Source organism: Rattus norvegicus, chromosome 1 (assembly GCF_036323735.1).
Source record: "Rattus norvegicus strain BN/NHsdMcwi chromosome 1, GRCr8, whole genome shotgun sequence".
Classification (NCBI taxonomy): Eukaryota; Metazoa; Chordata; class Mammalia; order Rodentia; family Muridae; genus Rattus; species Rattus norvegicus.
This window is the reverse complement of record NC_086019.1, coordinates 24,623,174-24,647,806: the sequence shown is the minus strand read 5'-3', so window position 1 is coordinate 24,647,806 and position 24,633 is coordinate 24,623,174. Positions and strand designations below refer to the sequence as shown.

The 24,633-nt window shown below is 45.2% G+C and overlaps 1 protein-coding gene across 3 annotated transcripts in view; it reads left to right on the top strand.

The window, feature by feature from the left end:
* Positions 1-24,249, top strand: part of Slc2a12 (solute carrier family 2 member 12) — a 60,020-nt gene extending 35,771 nt beyond the window's left edge. The window contains exons 3-5 of one of the 3 annotated variants that reach the window (NM_001107451.1): positions 8,684-8,806; positions 13,277-13,409; positions 22,019-24,249. In NM_001107451.1, the coding sequence (NP_001100921.1) occupies positions 8,684-8,806; positions 13,277-13,409; positions 22,019-22,172 (410 nt within the window). In that variant the 3' untranslated portion in view covers positions 22,173-24,249. Of the gene's footprint in view, positions 1-8,683; positions 8,807-13,276; positions 13,410-22,018 lie in introns of those variants that run through there. The other 2 variants (XM_039110423.2, XM_039110427.2) reach the window with 2 other exon arrangements.
* The last annotated feature ends 384 nt before the right edge of the window (positions 24,250-24,633 follow it).

Here is a 24,633-nt window from a genome sequence, read left to right as displayed (position 1 = left end):
ACTTTAACTCTTTTTAATTAATGATTTATTTTATTTCCATTTTCACTTCATAAAATTCTCTCTCTCTCTCTCTCTCTCTCTCTCTCTCTGTGTGTGTGTGTGTGTGTGTGTGTGTGTGTGTGTGTGTGTGTGTGTGTTGGGGGTGATAGCACATGTATGCACATTCAGAGGTCAGAAGACAACTTTTGGAAGTCAGTTTTCTCTTTTTTCCATGTGTGGGTCCTGGGGATACCCCTTTACTCACTGAGCCATCCTTCCTTTTACTTTCATTGTACCTGTACACGGATGATTTAATGTGTCATTTGTAATTTAACATTCTCCATTTATCTGTCTATCTATCTGTCTGTCTATCATCTATCTATCTATCTATCTATCTATCTATCTATCTATCTATCCATCCACTTTTGAGACTGGCTCTTACGTTGTAGCTTAGGCTAGCCCCAAATACATACCCTCCTGCCTCGGCTGCCCTCACTGCTAAGATTAAAGGCATGGGCTGCTGTGCCCAGCTAAATCAAATAGGACACCACTCCTCTGTAATTTTTTATCTAAGAGAATTCTATGACAGCCTAACCTGGGGCTTGGAAAAGTTATTATTGTTTTCCTTTTTTTGTTTCCCTGATTAGTATTAATGTTTGTAGACATATTTTCATGAATTATCTTAGCCTTAAAATTCCACTGGATTCCTCTGGTGTGAATGGACAAGTAGAGTTAATAACTGTAATGGGAGACATACCCTAGCCACAAGTAATTACGGTGTCAGTAACTGGAAAGGAGCCACGGTTTTCCCCACTTGCAAGCTAACAGGCTAGACTCCTTAGTCAGAACACAAAGCCATTTTATTACTCAGAACATTGGGGATATCGGCACGTATGGTAGATATCCAAGCTCCATAGATCAATGGGATTATTTATAAAATTTCTGCACAGATGTTGGGTCACCTGGGAGAGAAACCCAAAACTTGGAAAATCCAAATCTTGGGTGATACAGACAACAAAACAACCCATTTCCTTTCCTGGAGGCGTTACAATTACTCGACAATAGTCAAAGCTGCTAATTTACTTGTGTAGTATGCCATAGGCACCCTTAGTGGGTCCGCAGCAAAGATCTGTCAGAGCCGCTGCTGCCGGACAAGAAGTAATGCCAGACACACATAGAAAACCCTTCAGCTTCCATGTCTATTTGTAAACTCCCATGCCCCTTTCCCTGTTTCTCCTGGGACAGTGTTTGAGAGCTTCCAGTCTAGCCTGGCTTTGTTTCACCTCGCAGAGCTGACGCAGCCCTTTGGAGGACGGGGAGCAGCTGGGAGCAGCAGGCCTCTGCCATAACATTTAAATGTAGAGGTTGTATCCAGACAGCTCCGGCTCTCCAAACCCCACTGCTCACGAGGTGCTTACATAGCCACGACTTCTGACAATTCCAGGCATGCGAACAGCAGGTTCTAATTTGGAAGTTCACTTCGCTGCCTCATGCCAAACCCATGCTGGGTTCAAGACAAAGGCTGACAATTCCAGAAGTACATTTTGTGTTTCACAAGAGATCTCCGTCAGCTTAGCATTTCCTCCTGGGCCCCAGGCCCCTAGTGTTCAGAACCATCCACCTCAAAGGCTTTCCAAGTGTGCACTTCCCTCCTACAAACATAAAAATAGGGACACATTACACAAACTAACTTTTAAACAGTAAAATTTGAACATCAAATGTGGGTATTATAAAACAATATTCACGTAGCAGAAGTGTTAACTCCCTTTAATATCTTCAAAACAGTTTTTTTTTTCCTTTCAGATCTGACCCACATCTGCACAGTTCCCGCTGTTCTCTCCTCCTCAGTTAGCTGGGTTAATTTGACTGAGTGAGTTATTTCACCCTCCAGGGTTATTTTCAAGGAGTGTGACACCTGCATAGTTGTCCACTAACTTTGCAGGCACAAAGACAAACTTAAAGAAACTCGGGCACCGGGCTTCTTCCTCTTAGAGTTAAAGATGCAGTTGTGATATTGAAGGAACCACAGAGTTCTTTGCTGCACAGGAGCAGAGCTAAACACGTGGAGGAATGGCACCATTCGTTCTGTGACCGCTCGCACAAACCGTGTTTAGCTTCCAGTTAGCACCCCCATTACAATCTTCTGTTCTGGAACACTGTGAATCCTGGACATCAGAGACATTAAAGAAGCACATTGAGGTTTTAACATGATCTTAATAGGCACAGACATTGGTTATTTAGCTGTTTTTCAGAACACATTAAGAGTTGTACCAAGGAGCGTTTGGAGCAATAAAAACCACAGTAGTTTCCTAAACATAGCCTCTCTCATGAAGGAGGCAGAGTATAGAATATTATGTCTGTATACAACAGTACTTCAACACCGTGGCACTCAAACTCAGACTGGAAAAGAGAAATTCCTTGCCCATCATTGCTTTTATGTTTGCTTGCCTATAGAGTGCCACTTCTGTCTTACCAGGATATGTGTGTGTGTGTGTGTGTGTGTGTGTGTGTGTGTGTGTGTGTATACACACACACACACACACACATATATATACATAAGACTCTACAAAGGTCCTCTGAGATACTATAGAGGAAGTCGCTGTCCAAAGATTCATCTTTGAGAAACACAGCAACAACACAGTCCTCTATTGGTTGTCCTCTCTAAGCAGATAACAGCGGCACACGTCTGCAATCCCACTACTTGGAAAGTGGAGGAAGGAGGAGCAGGGGTGCAGGATCGTCTACATGAGACTCTATCTCAAAAATAAGAAGCATACAGTAGGGCCCAAGAGATGGCTCAGTGCATAAGAAGGCTTGTTCTGTCAACACACAGACCTGGGTTCGAATCCCCAGCATCCATGCCAAAAGCCGAGTATGGCTGAATGCATTGGTCCCTGTAACATCAGCTCTGGTGAGCAGAGACAGACCCTGAGAGCTTTCAAGCCAGCCAGTCTAGATGGTTCTCTCTGAAGAGATGGTGTATCCAGGCGATTGAGTATAGAAAAAGACAACCAACACTGTGCTCTGACTTCCATTTGTGTACATATGCATGGTGTACTGAATAACATAATACACCACTAACACAGCACATGCCATGCAGAGTGGATGGTAAATTTAAATTGCCCCCTCCTGTCTCTTCAGTTGTATATAGACTCGATTTAAAGGAAAGCTCATGTGTTACTTTATGAGTAGTGTTATTATACATACAGTGAATCACAAAGGCTGAAGAACACTGATAAAAAAAAATTAATGTAGGTGTTGAGAAATGACTCACAACTAAGATAATAGTCCTTTCTTCGATGATTTCCTTTCAACCAAAACGCTAAAGGATGATCTAATCAAGTCTCCAGCTGGCGGATCACCATAAGAAGCATTCCTTGTTCGTTCAGAGACGTGAGTGACACTGTTGGTACTGAATTCCTTCCACTAGACACCTGTGTTATTATTGAGAATAGTAAATCCCATCCAGTTCAAAGGTAGAAAAATAGTGCATTACTCTATAAGTGGCATCGTCCATAGGAACCCAATAAACGGCAGTGATCCCTCGGGCTCTTGAAGGTACTCGATGCTTTTATGTTCGGTAATTTCTAAATGTTTTGAGATGCTTCTCTCGTTCTGTCCTCTTTTGTACTAATTGTGGTGTTAATATATTCGGGGGGGGGCGGAATCTTACACTGTTTTTGAATATGTAGGGCTTGTGTAGGCTCAATACTACGGCTCACATGTAAAAGAGGGTTCCAATAAGGGATACCATTATGTTCTATTGGAAGCCTTTAGAAGACCAATGTCTAGAAGCTGGACATGCTAGACAGTGCCTCCTTTGCAGTGCCATTATGCAAGTTTATGATTAAAATGTTAATGTAAATGATATGTAACAAAAATACTCCCTTTTTTCAAACATCAAATTACTCTTCAGGGTACAAGAGTGAGGATGGTTGAGGCCCCATGGCACAAGGCTTTCCTGTTCTTTTCTTGGTGCCTGACAAAAAATGGGGGTGGTGCGGGGCCTAGTCTTTATCTGGGCATGGTGGGGCACACCTTTAATTCCAGGACTTGGGAGGCAGAGGTAGATGAGGGTTCGAGATCAGCATGGTCTTCGTATTCATAAGAGTTCCACGGTGAGAGCCTATCTAAAAATAAAGAGGTTCATTTTTAATTTCACTTCATTTTTAAGTTAAGAGTCATTCCAGTTAGCTAGTTTCTGCTAACACCCTTTTCTGAAAAAAAAAATCATTCTGATTGATTTTGATTAGGCATCCTTATTTGGGAAACATGGGCGCCTTATTCCAGTGCCTGTCTTGGCTTGTAACCTAGGCAGTTCAAGATAATATTCCTGAATAAAGTGTTTCTTTTACAAAAGGCCATGAGTGTCAACAACTCAGAGAGACTGAGGGCTGTGAGACTGAGAAGCCACTCATTCCTGCTCATGTCGGAGCCGGTGGCCTACCAGTGTCTGTTGTTGAAAGAACAGAGGTCTCAGGATTTACGCATCTGGTTGGAAGAACATCTGGGCAGCACACACCAGTTAGCTCCTGTCCACATTTTAAGCATCCCTTTGCAGGAAAGCTAAGTGTAGCGGGTATGCTTGAAGTACAACAAAACCATGGGATCTGGTTTACTTCTGCCACGCGCAGGGATGGATACCGCCACAAATCCAGCTGGTGAACTCTTTGCGGCCCAAGTGTGGAACTCCCTCTGAAGCTAGTTGTTCTCTGGCAGGAGTTTCAAGACCTCAGTGCATCTTTCAGGCTCTTGAGTTCACATGCCAGGTGGTTCAGGAGAAGTTCATGCCAAGTGGAATGTGTGCCCAGAAGCTGCAGGATTTACATCTGAGAGTGTAGGGGATTAAACGACAGGTTCGTAGGAAAAACTGGGGCAGTGGGCCAGAATAAGTAGGAGGCCGGAAATGCTCACGGTGACTTACATGGGTCAGAACTATTATTTCTATCATCCCTCATAACCCGAGGCTGAGTCTTCACAGAGTGACATGAGCATAGCCCTCCCTCATGGACTTTTTATGACATCTCTATGTGGTTGTAATCATTGTGTCTGTAGATAACGTATCTGAATCTGGCCAATTCTTATGGGACTCTGATGATCTGATACCATTGAACGAGGAGTTACATAGCTGTGAGTGATCACTGACTTTGGTCCCCCAGAAGCTCAGATTTCCATAGTTATTACAGCTTACAGTGACATTAGGGGCATTGTAGACTCTGCCACTTCCAGGGACACAGCTTGCGGAAGTGGTGCTGTCCCAGTAAGACAGGGGTTGAATAGCGGAGTCAAGGAGAGATGTTTTATGTCTGCTGAATGACAGTGAAACATACACAACCCTGTTGTGCTTTGTGTGTTGTGAGTACTCTGTAGAGCAAACGGGACAGTGTAACTTCTGCTGGCCCATCATTAGGGTAGGGAAGAGAGAGGATGTTCAACGAGAATCCCCATTTCCTCCCGAGTCCCTGGAAAAGAACCTCCCCATGTAGCTGTAGACTAGATTGATTTTCTTCGGGGAGGAAATGGGTCCTCATGGATGCTAAAAAGGAAATAATCGCATTTGGTGTTTTCTACAGAGATCGCTGTAGTGGAGCCCACGTGGTGGGTGATGCGCTTGTGCCCATTCCCTGTATACTGAGGCCATACTCTTCTACTCTTTCCATTTTGGGCATGCGCAGCATCTTTCCAGGGCCCATCCAGACTCAAAGACTCTTGCTCTGTCTTGCTCCTGTCTGTCACAGGAAGCCATTCTTGCCATTGCATTCCAAATTTTATTTCGCTTTCCTGGGTTTTGAACACTTGTGATTGATTTCACAGTTCTGTCACCACCATTAAAATAACGTCCTTCCTTTCATTTGTCAGGCTCTATATTGGGATGGCTAAGCATTCATTTGACAATTGCTGCAGCATCCAATTTTGTCAGTATTTTATCAGCCAAGAAGACATCGGTTCTTTAGTTCCTCCCATTCGATTTGAGGTGAAGTAGAAACTTCAGCAAAGACGCTCTTTATTTTTGGAAATGTCAGGTGCAGGGCTTGACTGACAAGTTCCCACCAGAACACAGACTGAGGGAAGTGTATTTTTCAATCTTCATTTCTTGGGCTGGTTAAATGGCCTCAGGACTTGGTTGAGCTGCTGCACTGTTTGCGTAGTGTAGACTTTCTGAATGTCTTTTAGGTTTTTAAGACAAGTCCCTGGCTGGCATTTCAGACTCAGCGCACCAGTGCTGGGTATGCCACCTCCACCCGCTTTGTTCTTTTTGAGGCAGAGGCCCATGTTTTCTAGGATGGTCTTGAACTTACTTGTATCTGAGGATCACTTTGAACATCTGATTCACCTGCCTCCATTATAGACCTGTGGCACCATGCCTGGTTTGTGTGGTAGTGTGGATCAAACCCAGGGCTTCATGCATGCTATCCACTGTGCTATATCATGTCCTCGTCAATCTTGGTGGCAACAACCATTTCCCTAAAATGGCCAAATCAGCTCCTTCTCATTTGAGGTCAGTGTGGTTCTGAGGACCCCAACAACACTTAGCCACTGAATAACTCCATGAAGCCATCATGATGGGAAGTGGAGTTGGGGGTGTTTTGGACAGGTGTTGAGATAGGTCAAATCATGACGATCTGAGCCAATTCCTCTACAAACGATGAAAAAAAAGTACCTTTCCTCCCACTTCCTTTCCTTCCTTCTAAAACCCAAGGCCTTCGAGGCCCCTCAGCTCAACCGATATCTGTAATCAATATCCACGACAAACAGTGGTATAGAGAGAGATCGTTTAGCTTTGAAAGGCTGAAGTTGAGCCTAGTGTGGTGACACATAGCTGTGACCCAAGCACTCAGGATGCTTTAATCAAAGAACAAACAGTGATTCCACATAATTTTATACCACATTTACCCGAGACCAGTCTTTATTGCAGGAATTTCCTTCCTTCTGCTTTTGTTATAATTGTCTTGCAGGTCTTCAGGGTAGCCTCATATAGATTCTCTTGGAGGCTTACCAGTTTTCCCACTACTCTTTAAAGAGCAGATTCCCCATAGAGCATGATTGTGAGAAGAGAGGTAAATGGCTCAGTTGGAGGCCCTGCTGACTGCTCAGTCCCGGGCCACGCCTGTCTTTCCGCTTCTTCCAGGCTAAGATCACGTGGTTGGAAACAGCATCTTTCCACTGGGTTTGCTTCCCTCCAGAGAGCCTAGACTGGGCACTTCGGAAATCCTCCTTTCTGTCCCATCAGATCCTCTTACCTCTCGGGCTGCCTTGTCTGCCTCGCCCGAGATGCCAGGAGCGCCATCAGCATGTTCTTCAGGGGAGGCAGAACGTAGTCCAAGACAGGGGTGCCAGCCTGTGTTTTCCTGGGTGAGAAACAGCAGGGGTTGGGACAGACGATGTGGTTCTCAGTCTCCTGTGTACCCGGATGCCGCTGGGGACCACAGGAGTTGAAAACAGTGGTCCGAGAGTCTGTGCTTCTCCTGTGCGCCAGGCAGGAAGGGGATGGCTGGGCCCCAGGACGAGTCAGAATCCAGTTTGGTTCGGAGTGAATGCAGAAAGTACAGAGGGGCTGGAAGAGAGAAGGCCATCTCCTCAGGAGATTTAGGTGAGGCTCTTTATGATAAAGAGCAAACACACACACACACACCTGCCACCATCCTTGGTGACGGAGAAGGTCTTCTCTTGTCCAAACTGCTTTATTTATGATGGTCGTGAATGCATACACCTTCCTTAGAGTGAACCAGGGATTCAATACCTTTTGTAGGAAGGAATGCCCAGGGTGGAAGCTCATTGGCTAAACGCTCAGGGCCTCTCTAGATACCCCATTAGCATGGAGAACTCTAGGGGTTTTTTATGCTACATGACTGATTATAATGGTTTTCTCAGTGGGGCGTCATGGTGACATGTTCTAGGACAGGTGGAGTATGGCCAGGAGCTGGTTCTAATGCCTGGCATTCTTAATCATGAGATTCCCCAGGGTTTCTGAACCTTCTTTACCAGCTCCTCTGTCTGGTGGCACGGCCCACTGCCTTCACACTTAATCTTCTTCACGTTTCTTCACTCATATTTATTAAGCCATTGCCAAGATAGCACATTGACGGGAAGAGGGAGCTCAGGGTTCTGTGCCCTGCTTCAGTTAGGAGCTTTGTGACCTTGGCAAGTCATGAACTCCTCAGGGCCGCAGTCTCTTCCTCCATGAAGGAAAAAGAGCAGTGGTTTGACTCGCCCGGGGTTGGCGAAGGTCCAATGAGAAAATGCAGAGGTGTTTGTCAAGTCAGCCCACGGTAAGAACCCGTCTCTGTTTGAGCAAATCAAATCTGTGAGCAGAAGACAAGTTAATTCTCCATCTTCTGCCCTTCCCAAGGGAACCAAGCAGAGCCCATGATGCTCCTCGACACTCTCAGATAAAGAAAGTCCTCTGATCGGTTTGATAGCAAGAGCAGTCTTCTCCCAAATATCTACATGTCTAGTCTGGTATTATAATTGCATCTGGGAGAAATATTTAATTTAGGACTTCCGTCTGCCCATCTTCCCCCGGGCTGTGGCGTCCAGTTAGAAAAGGGAGAGATGTCAATCTCAGGGCTGCCCTGCGGAACTGAGAGACTGACTTGACCTCCAGCCACAAAGCCAGGCATGACTTGGAGCAGCCCTGGAGGGTCTCCTGGTGTCAAAGGTCTTCGTTAATTTCTCTGTCTCATTGTTCTCCCGTTTGTCCTAGTGCCTTGGCTGGTGCTCAGTGAGATCTTTCCCGGTGGAATTAGAGGCCGTGCCATGGCCCTGACTTCTAGCATGAACTGGGGGATCAACCTTCTCATCTCCTTGACATTTCTGACGGTGACTGGTAAGAACTCTTTCCCACTGATGTCCTCATAAGCTTCATAAAAGTGTTTATTGTGGAAAAGTTCAAATATCCTCAAAAGTAGAGAGATTGGTAATCAACCAGTATGTAACTATGTACCTAACCTAGGCAGCCTTCAATGCCTTTCTTTTCTTTCTTTTTTTTTTTTTTTTTTGGTTCTTTTTTTCAGAGCTGAGGACCGAACCCAGGGCCTTGCGCTTCCTAGGCAAGCGCTCTACCACTGAGCTAAATCCCCAACCCCCTTCAATGCCTTTCTAACCCCATGCCCCCCACTTATCAAATTACTTTGAATCATTTTATATATATATACATACACACACACATATATACACATATACATATATATACACATATATATGTATATATCAAGTATTATATAATATAGCATAATATATATATACATTTTGTTCATGGAATTTCAGCATGGATCTCTTAAAGTTTAGAGCACAATATAATTATCACCCTTGAAATATTAATAATTTTTCCCAGTATCTCTCTGTTTACATTCTACCAAATACCTTATAGTCTTTTTTTATTGCTTGGGTTCTCTGTGAATACGTAATTTACAGTTGAATGTTTCGTCCCAGGATGTGTAGGCCCTGTCTTCACTCTTTCTACTAGACTTAGAGGAGAGAGAGTACCTGGCGGTTGCACAGATTTCTGCAGGGTCTTGATAGTTTTCATGTCCCCCATCATTTGTGTTCCCTGTAAGTTCCTGTATCTGTCTACCTGGAGGCTTGGAAGGAAGGAAGGCCTCGGGGTTTCTAGCCAATTAGCACATTCCTGGCAGGTGACCTCAGGATGTCTTGTCACCCTCTCAGTCTGGCGCCCCCCCCCCCCAGGCCACGTTGAACTCCTTTTATTCTTGGTGCCAGGGCCTCACTCTTTCAGTCTGCCTATCTTGTTTGTTGTTTTGTTTTTGTTAATTTATTTTATTTCCCTGGAATGCTTCTCTAAAGAGAGATTTCTTCTTACTGCCATTCGACTACTCTGAATATAAGGCAAGATAAGTGCTGGAAATTTCATGCAGTAGTTCTCAAATACTGAGGTAACAATGTGGTTCACCAGCGTTCTTCAAAACTGATTACTTATCACAGAGAGAGAGAGAGAGAGAGAGAGAGAGAGAGAGAGAGAGAGAGAAAGAGAGAGAGAGAGAGAGAGAGAGAGAGGGAATACACACACACACACACACACACACACACACACACACACACACACACACACATGAAAGACTAAAAATGGCAACAAATGACCCAACTGGCTGATATACTGGCTGAGCTAAGGAAGAGGCAGACCCTTGAATAGATCCCCCTCCCCCAGTGGTCATTGACTTTCCAAGAAATGATCATGACTATGTAGTAGAGTCTGGCCCAACTTATGCCAGTCCTCCTGTGTACTCATCCTCCTTCAGCTGGGATTACAGGCACAAGCTACTATCCATACAAAGACCGAGCTAGTTTTTGAGGTTTGGACTGATCAAAGATAGCTGACTTCTACTTGAGATGTCAAAAGATCTCTACGTATTTTCAAAGATCAAAGTTTCAATCATGGATGAGAGTGATTTCAGAGATATGGGTCTTCTTTACTTGGCAATAAGCCTTTGGATAGCAACATTTTGGTGAAATGCACAACACACTGTTCTTGGTCAAGAAGCACTGTATGGTGGGCCTTGAATTCAGTTCTGAGTACACTCGTCTGACTCACTGCGCCAAGCCCAGAACCCAGCGGAGTATCCCGAAAGACAGATCTGTGGTCCAAGTAAGGTAGGTGTCTGTGGCAATGAGACATTAAGTCTTGATGTGTCTGTTACTGCAAGTGATGAAACAGAATGAGGAACATGTTTAATGAGATAGCCTTTTGGGCTTTACTAATTACAACTAATTCTACAAGCGTTTGACTGCTGTCCACCTGGTATAGCCTTGTACCAATGGCAAGAAAGGCAGAGAGACGGGATTGATTAAAACTGTCAGGGAGCTGGCTTGGCACTCAGAGGATGGCTCAGCAGTCAGGAGCACTTGCTATGCCATTAGGATGGTCAGAACTTTCATTCTAGCATCTGCCTACCAAGGGGGGCTCCTGGCACACACCTGCAGTCATAACCCTGAGCCAAACAGAAACAGGAGGCTCTTTAGGGTTTGCTAGTTTCCATCCTAGCTGAGAAAACATGGACATCACATGTGGGAGAGACCCTGATTCAAAGGAATATGCAGATGGTAATAGAGGATGAGATCTGGTGTTTTCAGACCTCCATGTGTGCATGTGCACAGCCACACGCACACACACATGCACATACACTCACACACATACATACATGCACATACACTCACACACATAGACATACACATGTACACATGTATATACATTTACTCACATGCAGGCATACACATATACACATGCACTCACACACATACACACATATACACATAGACATACACATGTACACATGTATATACATTTACTCACATGCAGGCATACACATATACACATGCACTCACACACATACACACATATACACATAACACTTGTAGTGTGTAATTTTAAAAATCCACGCTAAATCCACACCGGCATCTGCGATCACACCCAGCCCCCTCAGCTAGCTTGGTGCCATGCCACCATGCCTGCCGTTCTGTCTACCTCATCTGGCAGTGGTCTCTGTTCCTAGCCTGGTGCAATAGCCCAAGACTGTGACCGTTGGCTGCCTGTTTCTCCTAGCCAACACCTCTCCCACAAACACCGGCTCTGCTTCTCGAGAGCTTCGAGATGGCTCTCTTGCCAGCCTTCCATCCTGTGGCCAGCTCTGCCAGTGACAGTGACCACATGGCTTTGTCTTACTCTTTGCATAATCTATCATCCTAAACTCATCAGCTATTCTATGTTGGAATTCTTCCTGTGGCAGAAGTCACCAATGGGTCTAACAATTCCTGGCCAACATCCTGCATCTTCTTGTGCACCCACTGCTGAGTCCATGTCTTCATTCTCTCTTCCTCTTTTCCTGTCCTGCCCTGAAAATCCCGCTTCCCTATCTTCATCCAGCGATTGGCTTCTTGTCATCTTTATTAGCCAATCAAATAATGGGGGGAATTCCCCTACATGCACTCATACCAACATACACGCACATTCCCACATAACACATAGATACACACACACACACACACATACACACACACACCCCACACACACACACACACACACACACCTCCCACACATACACATACACATACACATACACATACACATACACACACACACATACACATACACACCCCACACACACATACACACACACCTCCCACACACACACATACACATACATATACATACACATACACACACACATACACATACACACATACACATACACACACACCTCCCACACACACACATACACATACACACACACATACACACACACACCTCCCCCCCACACACACATACACACCCCCTACACACATTACACACACACACCTCCCACACACACACATACACATACACACACACACACATACACACACACACCTCCCCCCCACATACACATACACACACACATACACACACACATACACACACACATACACACCCCACACATACATACACACACACCTCACACACACACATACACATACACACACATCCACACACACACACACACCTCCCACACACACACACATACACATACACACACACACAAACACACATACACACACGCACACACCTTTAAAAAGAAATATGTCTTTGTCTTCTTCCTGTTCCTTCCCACCTCATCTCTAACTTACCCCACACGTGCTCACTATGCTTAGATCCATCCACGCTGCAGTCAAAGATGGCTTCCACAGTAACACTCAGGTCAGTTTTCCTCCTGACCAACAGATTTACTTGTCACTGTAGCTGTCAAGGGTCATTTGCAGATCTTACCTGAGCAAGATTGGTCTGAGCATATGTGTAAAAAGAGCCAGATACTTCTTCACTGTTCCTTGTCATACTGACCTGCTTACTCTGGTCCAGGGACCAGCCCCAGGGACAAGCTTACACAAGTTCTAGTGTAATGTTCCTTGAACTTGGCCCATGGCTAGAAAGGGATTATATCTTCATTCCGAAGTGGTCAAGAGAGCTGACAAGGGAAATCCGTCAAAACCTCAAGGATCTCAGTTTTTGCTGAAGATGTCTTACCCCAACTTATTTCTCTCATCCGCCCTGGTCTCATCGAACATCGAAATTGTGATGGTTGTAAGACAGCTTTGTATTTTACCTGAGGAGGTTGGTGAGGGGTGGGGGTGTTACAAAACAAAAAGAACCTGGCCATCTTCTGATTTTGTAAATCTCACTTTCATGGAGGGTAGCACTCCCTTGCGCAAAGAAAACACATGGCTTCCTATAGGCTCTGGGAAGTGATGGTCACAGATGGGATCGATGTAGCAGAGTACATTTCTAATCACATTTTTTTGTCCCTTATAGATCTTATTGGCTTGTCGTGGGTTTGCTTCATATACACAGTCATGAGTCTGACATCCCTGGCTTTTGTTGTTCTGTTTATACCCGAGACAAAGGGATGCTCTTTGGAACAGATATCAATGGAGCTGTCGAAGGCGTAAGTATTTGTATCCTTGGTCTTTGGTTCAAGTTCAGTTTTTATATACAATTAATTACATAACACCTGGAGTTATTTTAGGATATTCCCTTTTCTGTAAAACTGTCTACAGAATCCTACTTCCCTGACCTTGTCCTTGATGTGTGTGAACCTTTGCTTATTGATATACAAGGCTTTTAAAACTCTATTCAGCGATGAGCGAGAATCCCAAGCTGGCCATAGTGCTAGAAGCCTGTGATCCTAGCATTAGAAGTAAAGCCAAGAAGACTGAGTTCAAGGTGACCCTTAGCTACATGTGTTAGGCCAGCTTCAAGAGACCTCACCCCAACCTTCTTCTTCCCCAAGAAAGAACATCTTCTTTTCTAGCTCTTCAGTCAAAAGGCTACCTTTGTTTGAGGTTCTGGGTAGATGCTGGGGTGGCTGTCCTGGGCTAGGACCATGGTGCTTCATCTAAAACAGGTTCAAGGGACTTAGGAGCCCAAACCCTTAAGGCGACGATTAGCAGAACTCTTGGTGCTAAATGTCTACAATTCCTGACAATGTGGCACACCAGAGTTGATAAAGGTAAGGAGTGTCTTACATGATTAGGCATTTAGAATTGAATTCTAGGCCCTTAAGTGAATTACACATAGAGAGGTGAGATAAATAATTTAACTGGCAAGTGGGCCATGAACCAAGTTCTGACTGCTCAGACTTATGGCCCGAGGGAAGTGATGGCCACAGTCTAGGAATGAAGGGAAATGTGTTCTTCTTAGGATTAAATTGGAAATGGTGCCATGCTTAGTCCGTGGCTTTACTACAATAAAGTAATTTACTATATGTACTATAATTTGTAATAGGTTGTAATTTCTTATAAAATAATGGTCAGGTACCAAGGAGACATGTATGGTAGCAGGAACTATGACAGTGACACCCTAGGCACCATCTGAGGGAAGCTCCAGGGCGAGACATGAGCCAGTAGTGGGGGAATGTGTGCCGGCGTTCATAAAGGCCGGCCAGTTAGTCCTGGGTTAGCCTGGGCTGGAGTGAGTAGACTTGTGGAAAACTTTCACTTTGTGTTGACGACCCTCGGTGTGGTTGCAGTCTTTAAAACAGTTGACCTCTCTAAGCAAAAGGCTCCTCTCAATTCAAATCTTAAGTCGACTATCAAGTTTGCGGTTACATCATGCTGCAGATGAGGCCACTTTAAGAAAATAAAACGGAAATGATTAAGTTATAATGAAACAAATGCAGTTGTCAGGAAGGCTGATTGATTAGCTAACAGCACGTGGGAATTGCATATGAGCAAGGAAACCCTTCCTCCCAGGTGCCGGAGAACATTTAGCACAGGTTTTTTTTTTTGTTTCTTTGAAAAAGGGTCTCAAAACGGGCTAGCCTTGAACTCGAAACCCCCATCCTCCACCCCTCATTACAGAGGTTTTTACTGAGGTCCTAAGATGTTGCTGTGTCTATAGTCTACGTTCATGGAATGGGAGGAGGGAGCAGTAAGGAATGAATAAACGAGCCACACACTGACTACTCCCGTCAGGCTCTGCCTACCTCAGTGATGATGTCACTCTTCTTCCCTAAGGCAACAGACAAGGAAGAATCAAAGCCTGGTGAGGTGGTGCACACCTCTCATTCCAGCGCTTGGGAGGCAGAGGCAGGCGGAGCTCTGAGTTCCAGGCTAGCCTGGCTTACATAGCAAATTCCAGGCTAGTCAGTGCTATATAATGAGGACCCCCCGCCCCCCAGTAGAATACTGAAAATGAAGGACGCAAGAACCCGTTTCTACTCTAGGTGGTAGACAAGAAGTTAGATCACTGTAGGATGCCATGTTGTTTAGCACAACGATAAATTGCTGGTTTTGTTAGAAAATGTCATTGTATAAGTGTCGTCATCGTTCCCCCCACCACCACCAAAGGAAAGAATACCAGAGCTGAATCTTGAAAGCTATTTGGGTAATGAAGCTCCTGGGGGCTGGGGAGTGTTGCATAGGAATGTTGCACTCAGAGCTATGCTACGAGGTAGCCTTTGAGACTGGGAGATGAGCCAGAACAAAGAAGGGTAAGCAGGACCTCTGACTATCTTAGTAAAGAATCTGGACGTTAAAGGCAGTAGTGGTTATCTTTTGTTTGTTTGTTTGTTTGTTGCAATGTGTAGCGTGCGTGGTATACACACACATGTTGGAATACTTGTGCTGTGAGGATACATATGGAGGCCAAAGCTGGACTTTGCCTCCTTCCTCTGTTGAGCTCCACTGTAGTCCTTTGAGCTAGAGTCTCTCAGTGAACTTGATGGTCACTATTTTGGCTATGCAGGAGGGCCTGGATGCTCTTGGCTCCAGCCCTCTGTGTTAGGATTGCAGGCATGCTTAGCCACGCCCAACTTCTACATCCTTGCTGAAGATTTCAGCTCAAGCCCCCGGTGTTTATACAAAAATTCTCTTATCCCCCAAGCCTCACCCCTCTAGCAGGAGTGTTTAAAATAAAAGATGAAATGGCCAGAGTTAAGAAGGAATGTTCTGGCAAAATTGGAAGAGTGGACAGAGAAGGGGCTGAATGGAGCTATTTGAGATGGCAGATGGGATGGCGTGAAGCTGGACATGGTACACAAGAGGGCCCATGAACCTGGGATGTAGGGGGGAAGCATGGATGAGGGAAAAGAGACGATTAGAGTTGCTCTAGGGCTCCCAGAACCAATCCAATGCAATAGTGACATTCAGGGCAGCAAGATGCCGGGGAAGAGGGGCAGGTCTGGCAGAAGGTCTGGTGTGGAGGTTGGGGATAGCCCTGACTTCCATCTGTACAGATCCACTCTGTGGTGCTCCTGAGACTCTCGAACAGAGGGAATGCCAGCATGTGCAGGAATCTGGGACTTAGGAGAAACCTCTCTCAAGATACAGATCTGGCAGTCAACACAGGGACACAGGTACTTGGAACGTGGGCAGTGGCTGGGTGAGAAACATTTGTAGAGCCCAAGCTTTTGGCAGCTATCTAAAAAAAATATTAAGAATCATCGGTACAGAAGAGGCCGGCTTAAGCAGGCAAGGGATCTGAGGCTCTGCCTTTCGTTTCGTTCCAGTTTGTGTACGTGCACTTTGTATTACCCAACTCCTAACTCAAGGCATTAAATGTGTTTTACAAGTTTGCTTAAAAAAAAAAAAGCCTGGTGAACAATAGTAAGTCTGTTAGGATTGAATTGCTGAGTGAACCGTTAGTTTCCTGTAACAGACAAAACTAAGGGCTTATTATCGGTCACACTGTATTTCCTTCCAAAAGTCTTAACTTTTAAAACTTTTCTCATTAAGCAGATTTCAGGTAGGGTTGTCAAATAAAGCAAACCATAAATCCTAATGACTTGAAGACAGAATTAAGAAATGCCCAATCTTTCTGTTTAGTGGTCTTCAAAAATGTTCCTTAAGAGCATAGGATTTGGGCATCTAAAACTCAGAAAAACGTACTCAGCGTTCTGCGAGGGGGGAGGATCGTAAGAGAGTACACTCCTGACTTACTGTCTGTGAGAACCACATTTGGTTCTTCTGAGTCATGCAGTTACTGAAAGCCTCAGTCCGGGCACTGTCTGAGGCAGTCAGGCGTTGAAAACTAGGAGTGGACTGAAGCAAAGTTGATGTGACCCCTCTCCGCAGTACTGTGAGGGAAAACAGGCAAAGCCATGGGGGTGGGAAACAGAAGTTGGAAGAAGGTGGCATGATAGGCCCGTGGCTTAAACACGGCACTGGCAATAGCAGTACCTGTTCCGTGCATGCTACAGGGGGAACCCCCAGACTGAGTTCTGGAAGGAAAAGAATTCTTTCAACTCCTCATCGCCCAGTCTCAAAGGGCTGACCACTTTTCTCTGCTTGGTGCAGTAGGTGGAGACATGCTTTTAAAATGAAACTGTGTAAGCAGCTTGAGTTATATAAGCCTACAAGAAGTGTTTGAAACATATGTTAAGCAAGGCTCCCTGGAGAGAAATGCCAGAGACAGACATTTTCGGTCTGAGTAGATTATCAAATTAACTACGGAAATGTAGGGCAGTGGAAAGAAAGCCCATGGAACTTGCTAGTATATGGAAACTGAAGTCAAGTTGATGGAGGAGGGCCACTGCCGAGCTGAAGGAGTCTTGGAATCTACAAGTTAATAAAACAGGCGAATCAACTTTTGTCGCCATGGAAACCAGTCCGGATGTGCAAATCCCAACAGGGTTTTCCTAAGGAGTAAGAAAGTTAACTAAAACTAAAACATTCACACTAATTTTGATACTGTACATTGCTTAATAGTTCCTCTCTCATACTTAGAGTTGGTCCCCACCCCAGTCCCAGTTTTTACAAAGCTGAGAAAACAAATATTCTTCCAAGGATGCTAAGTCCCTTATAAAATAAACAGTGACTCAGCTGAGAGTCAGGAAACATAACTGCTATCATGTAATTTGAAAGGGTTTTGTTTTTAATATCTGCCTTGCCAACTACAAACCTCCAATGGGATGCTTGCTGTATTTAGTTTCTTCCACTGTGATTTTCCTTCCTCTTTCCCCCAACTTAGGTGAAAACCAGCTAATGTTTTATAAATAGTTTCGTTCTGAAGTCTTAATGTGATATTTCCATTCCTGCAGGCAAACGAGCTGCTTCTAAATACTTACCGAGAGCTTGGGGGCTGGCTCTCAGTTACGTGTGTACCACGCAAACGTGTCTGTCCCCAGCATACGTGAGGAGTGGGGTGGTAGCAGTGAATTCCTGCAATCCCAGCATTGGGAAAGAGAAGCCAGGAGGATAGGATCCCTGAAGCTTGCTGGCCAGCCAATCCAGCCAGACCTGAGTCCCAGGTTCAGTGAAAGGGCCTGGGTGTATGTGTGAGACACTCGGTGTCTCCACAGAGCACACACAAAAAAAGCACACGGTAAATAAATGAACAAATACATATTTATTGAGCAACTATTATGCATCAGATACTGGTGAAGGTTCTGTAACCAAATTATTGACGAGAAAAAAAAAACAACTCCCAGGATAAGGAAAATGTGCTGACTAGTGTTTGGGGTGGGGCAGGCTTCAGAAGGCTGTGCTAAGATAACCTTTAAAATCCGACCCAGGGAGGTAGGGGTACAAAAAATGCAGGGAGAGAGCTGCTAGTCTAGAGGCTAACGCGGAAACAGGCTTAACCTGTTTCTGGAAGGGCAAGAACTTTTCAGAGGTCACAGTCCCTGGGGCTGATAAGGCGGCTGAGGGAGGAGTTGCTCTAACTGCTGTGGGAGAGAACCAAATGTTTTAGCATGGGCAGTGACGTGATGTGATTGGCATTCCAGGCCAGGTGAGTTATGAGTAGCCTGAGGCTGAGGACGCTCACAAGCACCGTGCTCGCCTCAGATGGCTGGCCCCTCATGCGGCATGGCAGCCACGGATCTTGAGTTGTCTGTCCTAGGGATTGTCTGGCTTTGTGCTCACACCAACAGCCCTCCAGGTTTGAGCGCCAATTCTGAATTCTCATGACATCAACCCCCTCGTACCCCTTTCCCTTCTCCCTTTTCTAAGACTTCCTGCTTACTCCTTCATTCTCCATTTTTCTCTTTGTACTTTTTATTACTGTGAATACTAACTTAGAGGGACACCGCCCCCCCCCCCCCCTTATAATGGTATGGCTCCACGAATCCCTGGCCTCTCTTTAACTCAGATCCTCTTAACCTCTACCTCCCAAGTGCGGTGACTACAGGCATTTACCACCACATCCGGGTTATGTGGTTCTGGGGATTGAAGCCAGGGCTTCTTGTATGCTAGGCAAGTCATCTGCCACCGGAGATATGTGCTTCTCCCTATCTAAAAAGGGTTTTGTTGTTGTTGTTTTTGGTGCCATTTTTCTTCCAAATTTGCCATTTCTTTCTTTATAGAAAAATTCTTTATCCATTCTGCTTATTTTCCCTTTCATCAACCTGCTCCAGTTGATGACCTCTATGGCTGCCACTTCCCTGAAATAGTCCAAGCACAGGGGCCAATTCTCAGTGCCTGTTTTGGTAGAGCTATTCAGGATCCTTTCTGAATAGCTTTACCGCATACGGGGACCTACCTTCCGGCTGTCCCACCTCCCCACACACCTGTCCTTGCCTGGCTCCCCGGCATCCCTGTGATGAGTTTGGACTTCGTCCTACGGACCTTCTCTCACACTCATTGCCTCATCTGGGTCAATGTCTGCCCTCTGAACCATGTTTACCAGGCGCTGAAGTGAATTGGTCTCGAGGTGAGCCTACTCATGCCTTGCTCCTCCTCATGTGAAAAGAGCAGCATGCCAGTAAGTTCCCCACTGCTCCAGACCTACTTCCCTCAGTTGATGTGTCTTCCTTTTCTTCAGCCATACACCAGTCTTTCATCTCGTCCTCACACCCTCCCTCCACATCAGGCTACGCTGGCTCCTTCTCTCACTGGTATCCATTTCTTCCATTGTAGTCTGAGGTACCATGAACTCCTTTCATTACCGCAGTGGTTACCTACCTGGTCCCTATTTCCCAACTTCCTCCTCTCCATTCTGTTCCTTTCAAAAAGTGACCACGTCATTCCTTTGTTCCAGTGCCCTGGGGTTTGTCACGTTAGCAAAGCAATACAGTTTATGCTTCCTACTCCTCTACTCTAGTCAGCAGCTGTTCAAGTCCTTCCCTGAGGCAGCCATCTGCCCCAGTGCCACCTCCCCTTTTCCTGCCAACCTACTTGACGTCACTGACTCTTGGCTACCGTATTTCAGTTCTTAACAGCTGAAACATTCACTTGGCTTCTTACCTCTCTCATTAGATTTAGTTCTTTGGGAACATCAATCTGTACAATGTGTTTTGCCTGCGTAGGCATGTATGTACCACATATATGCTTAGTGTCAGCAGAGGCTAGAAGGTGGCTGGAGTTAGGGACACTTGTGAATTGCCATGTTTGTATTGGAAACCATGCAGAGTTCTCTGCTAGAGCAACAAATGGTAATGGGCGAGCCCCATGGCACAGGAATTTTTAGTTTGCTGCTGTTTCTCCTCACATAGGGAAATTGTTGCGTGCATTAACAAACGAACGGGAGAACTGGATACAGAAGCTGGGCATGGTCAGGGTAACGTCTAAGCTTTTGAGGCACCAAGATACAGTAGTAGCCTGAAGGGGCTTTGGCTTCAAGGCACAGGGGTTGCTAGAATAATTTTGGATGTATTAATTTGGAGATGTTCATTAGACATCAAATAGAGACACAGAAGTAGGCAGTTGAATGTGACTGTTAAGTCTGTAAATCTATAGAGTTGAATGTTGGAAGCCATTGACCTCATGAAACCAGATAAGAACATTCATTGGAAGTGGAGAATGAGGCCCAAGACTAGACTAAGCCCTCCATTAGGCCAATATTCAGAGATTAAAAGAAAGAGATCTCCAAGGATGGAGACGCCAGTGGTGAGGAAACCCAAGAGAACAGAATATTCCCAACGCGTTCCAACAGAATATTGGAACGCCAAGAGGTGTTCCAAGGCAGTGTGGGCTGAAAGGTCAGGCATCACAGGCATCACAGGCCTGGCTCTCAGGAGTAGGGGCTGACACTCAGTGTGAAAGGCATCTAGTTTTGTTGTGGAGACCTTCCACTTCCTGTCACTGTCCCTTCTCTAGCTGCTGCTCTCAAGTACCGTGCCCAACAGTCCTTCCCCAGGACTCTGAAGCTTGTGCTTGCCACTCACAGCCTCACTTCCTGTCTTGCTTGGCTCAATTCCTTCCTCCCTGACCCTTCCTCCTGTCACTGAGGAAAACCTAGCTCTCATTAACATCTCTTGGCTTTTTTTAAGCTCTAATCTGGAGAGCAAGTACAGTTTGACCAGTCTCCTTCAAGGTTAGGGACATAACCCTGAAATGGGACTTTAGGAGGCCCTGCCACCTGGCGCAGCTCCCCAGGGGGGCTGACCTTTCTTCTCTTTGAGAGGATACTTCACCACCTCCCACCTCCTGTTGTCAGTGCCCTTCTGTGGCGATCATGCTTTCCCTCTCCCGTGCATCTTCACAGCCACAGTCCCTCCAAGTACTGTGCAGTGTGTTCTGGTATTCTCCACATGGATTCCCAACCTGAACTCCAGGGACTGCAGAGTGTTGAACAATATATAATCCCTACCAACCCTCGCTATCTCCTTCTATTTTCTTATCAACAGTTTTATACCCCCAAATCACATGCTTTTGCACAAGCCCCTTGGAATTCCACCCACATTGCCTATTGAGACCCATTTTGTTCCCCATCGACGAGAGAAAGGTTCAAATCCCTTCCTGATGAAGGGACACAGCATAGTTTATGCGTATGGAAGTAACTTACGCTGTAGAAAAGGGGACAGAAGGCAGAATATTGGCGTAATTGGGGGCTAGAAAATGCAAGTGAGTCAGGATTAGGGGTGGAGTCACTCCTTTCTTGCTGGTAATATATACTCTGGGAGTCTTGGCCTGTACAGAGGGGTGCTGTGGCCATGTCCTGAGAGGACAGCTGCCCAGTTCATTCTCTGCATGACCCTGAGCAAAGGCCGCAGGCACACATCACAGTTAACTAAACCATGACAACCCCAGGATGATTTTAAAAAGGCACTGCAGATTTCTTTTAAGTGCTACACACGAAGAATGACATTTTCATTAGCGCCTCTTTCTCTTTCAGGAACTATGTGAAAAACAACATTTGTTTTATGAGTCATCACCAAGAAGAATTAGTGCCAACACAGCTTCAAAAAACAAAGCCCCAGGAGCAGCTCCCAGAGTGTAAGAAGCTGTGTGGTAGGGGACAGTCACAGCGGCCCTCGCCAGAGACCTAAGGGGCTCCAGTCCCTACATGTGGCTTGGTGGCAGGACTTACAAGGGTCTCTGCCATGGTTTCTCCTCACTGTCATGGAGAAGTTTTACACGGACACCCTGAAATTAGAAAGACCACGATTAATTCCTCTTCCCCCAAACAGACTTTTGCCAAAAGGTACTCGAGGCGCCAATGCCCTGATGTTAAACAAAACAGTACTGGCAGGTTCAACGCCTTCAACCTTTCCTCTACATCAGCGATGAGGCCTGCCTCTGCCTCAAGCTGTCTGTTAGGATGCCGCTCACGGCTGTGTTGTGGGCAGGCACTCACCATGTGTGCCTCTGAAGACACTCCTTGCTCCCGGTCTTCTGTCAACGCACTGTGTGGGTGATTTCATTGCATCTGTGTTGTAGATTAGGACGGTGTCCTGAGTAAGACTTCGGTTGTCACTCAAGGCCACCAGACAAAGATTATGCAGCTTGTACATCACATGTAATGAGATACTAGTCAATCAAAATATTCTTCTGTAAGTTCTATGTCAACTTTTAAAACTCTTAAGCCATTTTTTCCATCTTTTTAAAACATGATTAGAAGGATAAATTTAAAATTCCTGGGACCATATTTATTTAGGAATAGCTGTTAGTAAATATCAGAGAAGGAGCCTAACATAATATTATTTATCCAGATCGGTAAGCAGTTAGCTTTAAGTTATAAAGTCAGATCTCTAAGAGCTGTCTCCTGGGAAGGCGTGTGTGGTACCCTGTAGCAGCCCTCAGCTTTCTGCAATTCTTCCCACTGCTCAGGAATCACTCTACCTCAGGCTACAGCAGACTGGCTCTCACTGCTCACCTTCTGGTGGATTCAGACAGAGGGGGTGGCACTGACGTCAGAGCTGGCCTACCTTCCTTCCTGGTGAGCAGTGATGTCCAGCCACACCAGCGAGGTGGCTTCTCCCCACATGATGCACTTCTCTGGCCTCTAATTTTTCCACTTGAGTTTTAAGATTTGACACAGCATTTCACCAGAATTTGCATATGATAGAAAAAAATCCGTGATAGAGAGAACCTAGACCCCTTAATTTGGGATCTTCTTCCTTTCACTACCAAATGGTCCCAGTCTGAGAGAAGTGCACACCACCCACCACGTGCCCTGGGAGCAGAGCGCAGACATGGGAGTGAGCAGTGGTGAGAGCGCAGTGCCGGAGCCGCGGGAGCACGACAGGAGGCCTGGTTCTCAAACGCAGCCTCTAACCGAGATGTGGTAAGGAGGGAGATTGAAATCTTGAGGACGTCATAATATATTTCACATCAAGTAAGAATGTGAGTAAGGAGAGGGCAGAGCATCACTTCAAATTTATCACGAGTCTCTGGAATTATAGGTCACATTCTTTAAACTACTCAAGGCAGGTTATCAATGCAAGCTTTTTTCTCTTTTCCCTCCAAGTTCTCAGATTAAGATATTTTAAAAATTGTTAAATGATTCAATTTTACACATACATAGACACACTTGGCTACTTTGTGTATTCCTTGTGAATGGGCAAAAAGCAAGCAAACGTAGCTTATTACTAGTGATGTCAATAGAAGCGCTATAAACTTTCTATTGTTCTCTTGTCACCAAGTATGGAACTTAAACACTCAAAATAACTTTTTACTCAGCATTAGTCCCACCCCACTCCCAGCACACAAAGCCTTTGGTTTTCAAAAATAAAAAAGGGGGAATACTTAAAACTTGTATGTATATATTCACAGTTTTTATTTATATAAAAAATTTTACAGTACTTGTAGAAAACCAGGCGACTCGAGACCCACTCACTCCTTCCCAGCTGGTTCTGTGGCCCACGCAGAAAGCTGCCAGACTGTGCCTGTGCAGGTGAGCCCAGGTCGGCCATACTCTCTGCACACTTCCCAAGAGCTTCAGCTCTGCCTGGCTTTCAGGTCACTGAACGCTGAAAATGTTACCTCCCCTAACAGAGTTTCTGCCTCACACATGTTTCTGAACATTGCAAAACAGGAATTCACTGTCAAAACAAGTGGTAAACTCTCATGGTTTTAAAGCAGTCTGCCTCTACCTCTGAATTTTTGATAATCTTAAAACAAAGCCAAAAAAAAAGAAAAAAAAAAGAAAAAAAAGAAAAACCAAACCCAAATATAAAAACAATTTTTAAAAAAAAATCAAAGGCTTAAAAAAGTCACAATTAACTATGGGACAAGCGAATGTAAAAAGCTCGCCTTTGTTCCCACGTTCTGAAGAGGCCGAGAGGCAGGGTATGAGAAAGCTTTAAGAAAACAAAACTGAACGTAGAATCTTATGCACTGTTCAGCCAGTGCCTAAGTTAGCTTTGTAAGGTTTATAATATGGTGCAGATGTCGCAAGCCTTTGCAAACCTTTCAAAAGTAAAACAGTAAGTCAGAGCTTTGTGGGAAATGTTCAGTTTGTACAGAGAATCTGTTTTGACTCCACCTCACTTATCTGTAGGTAGAGCC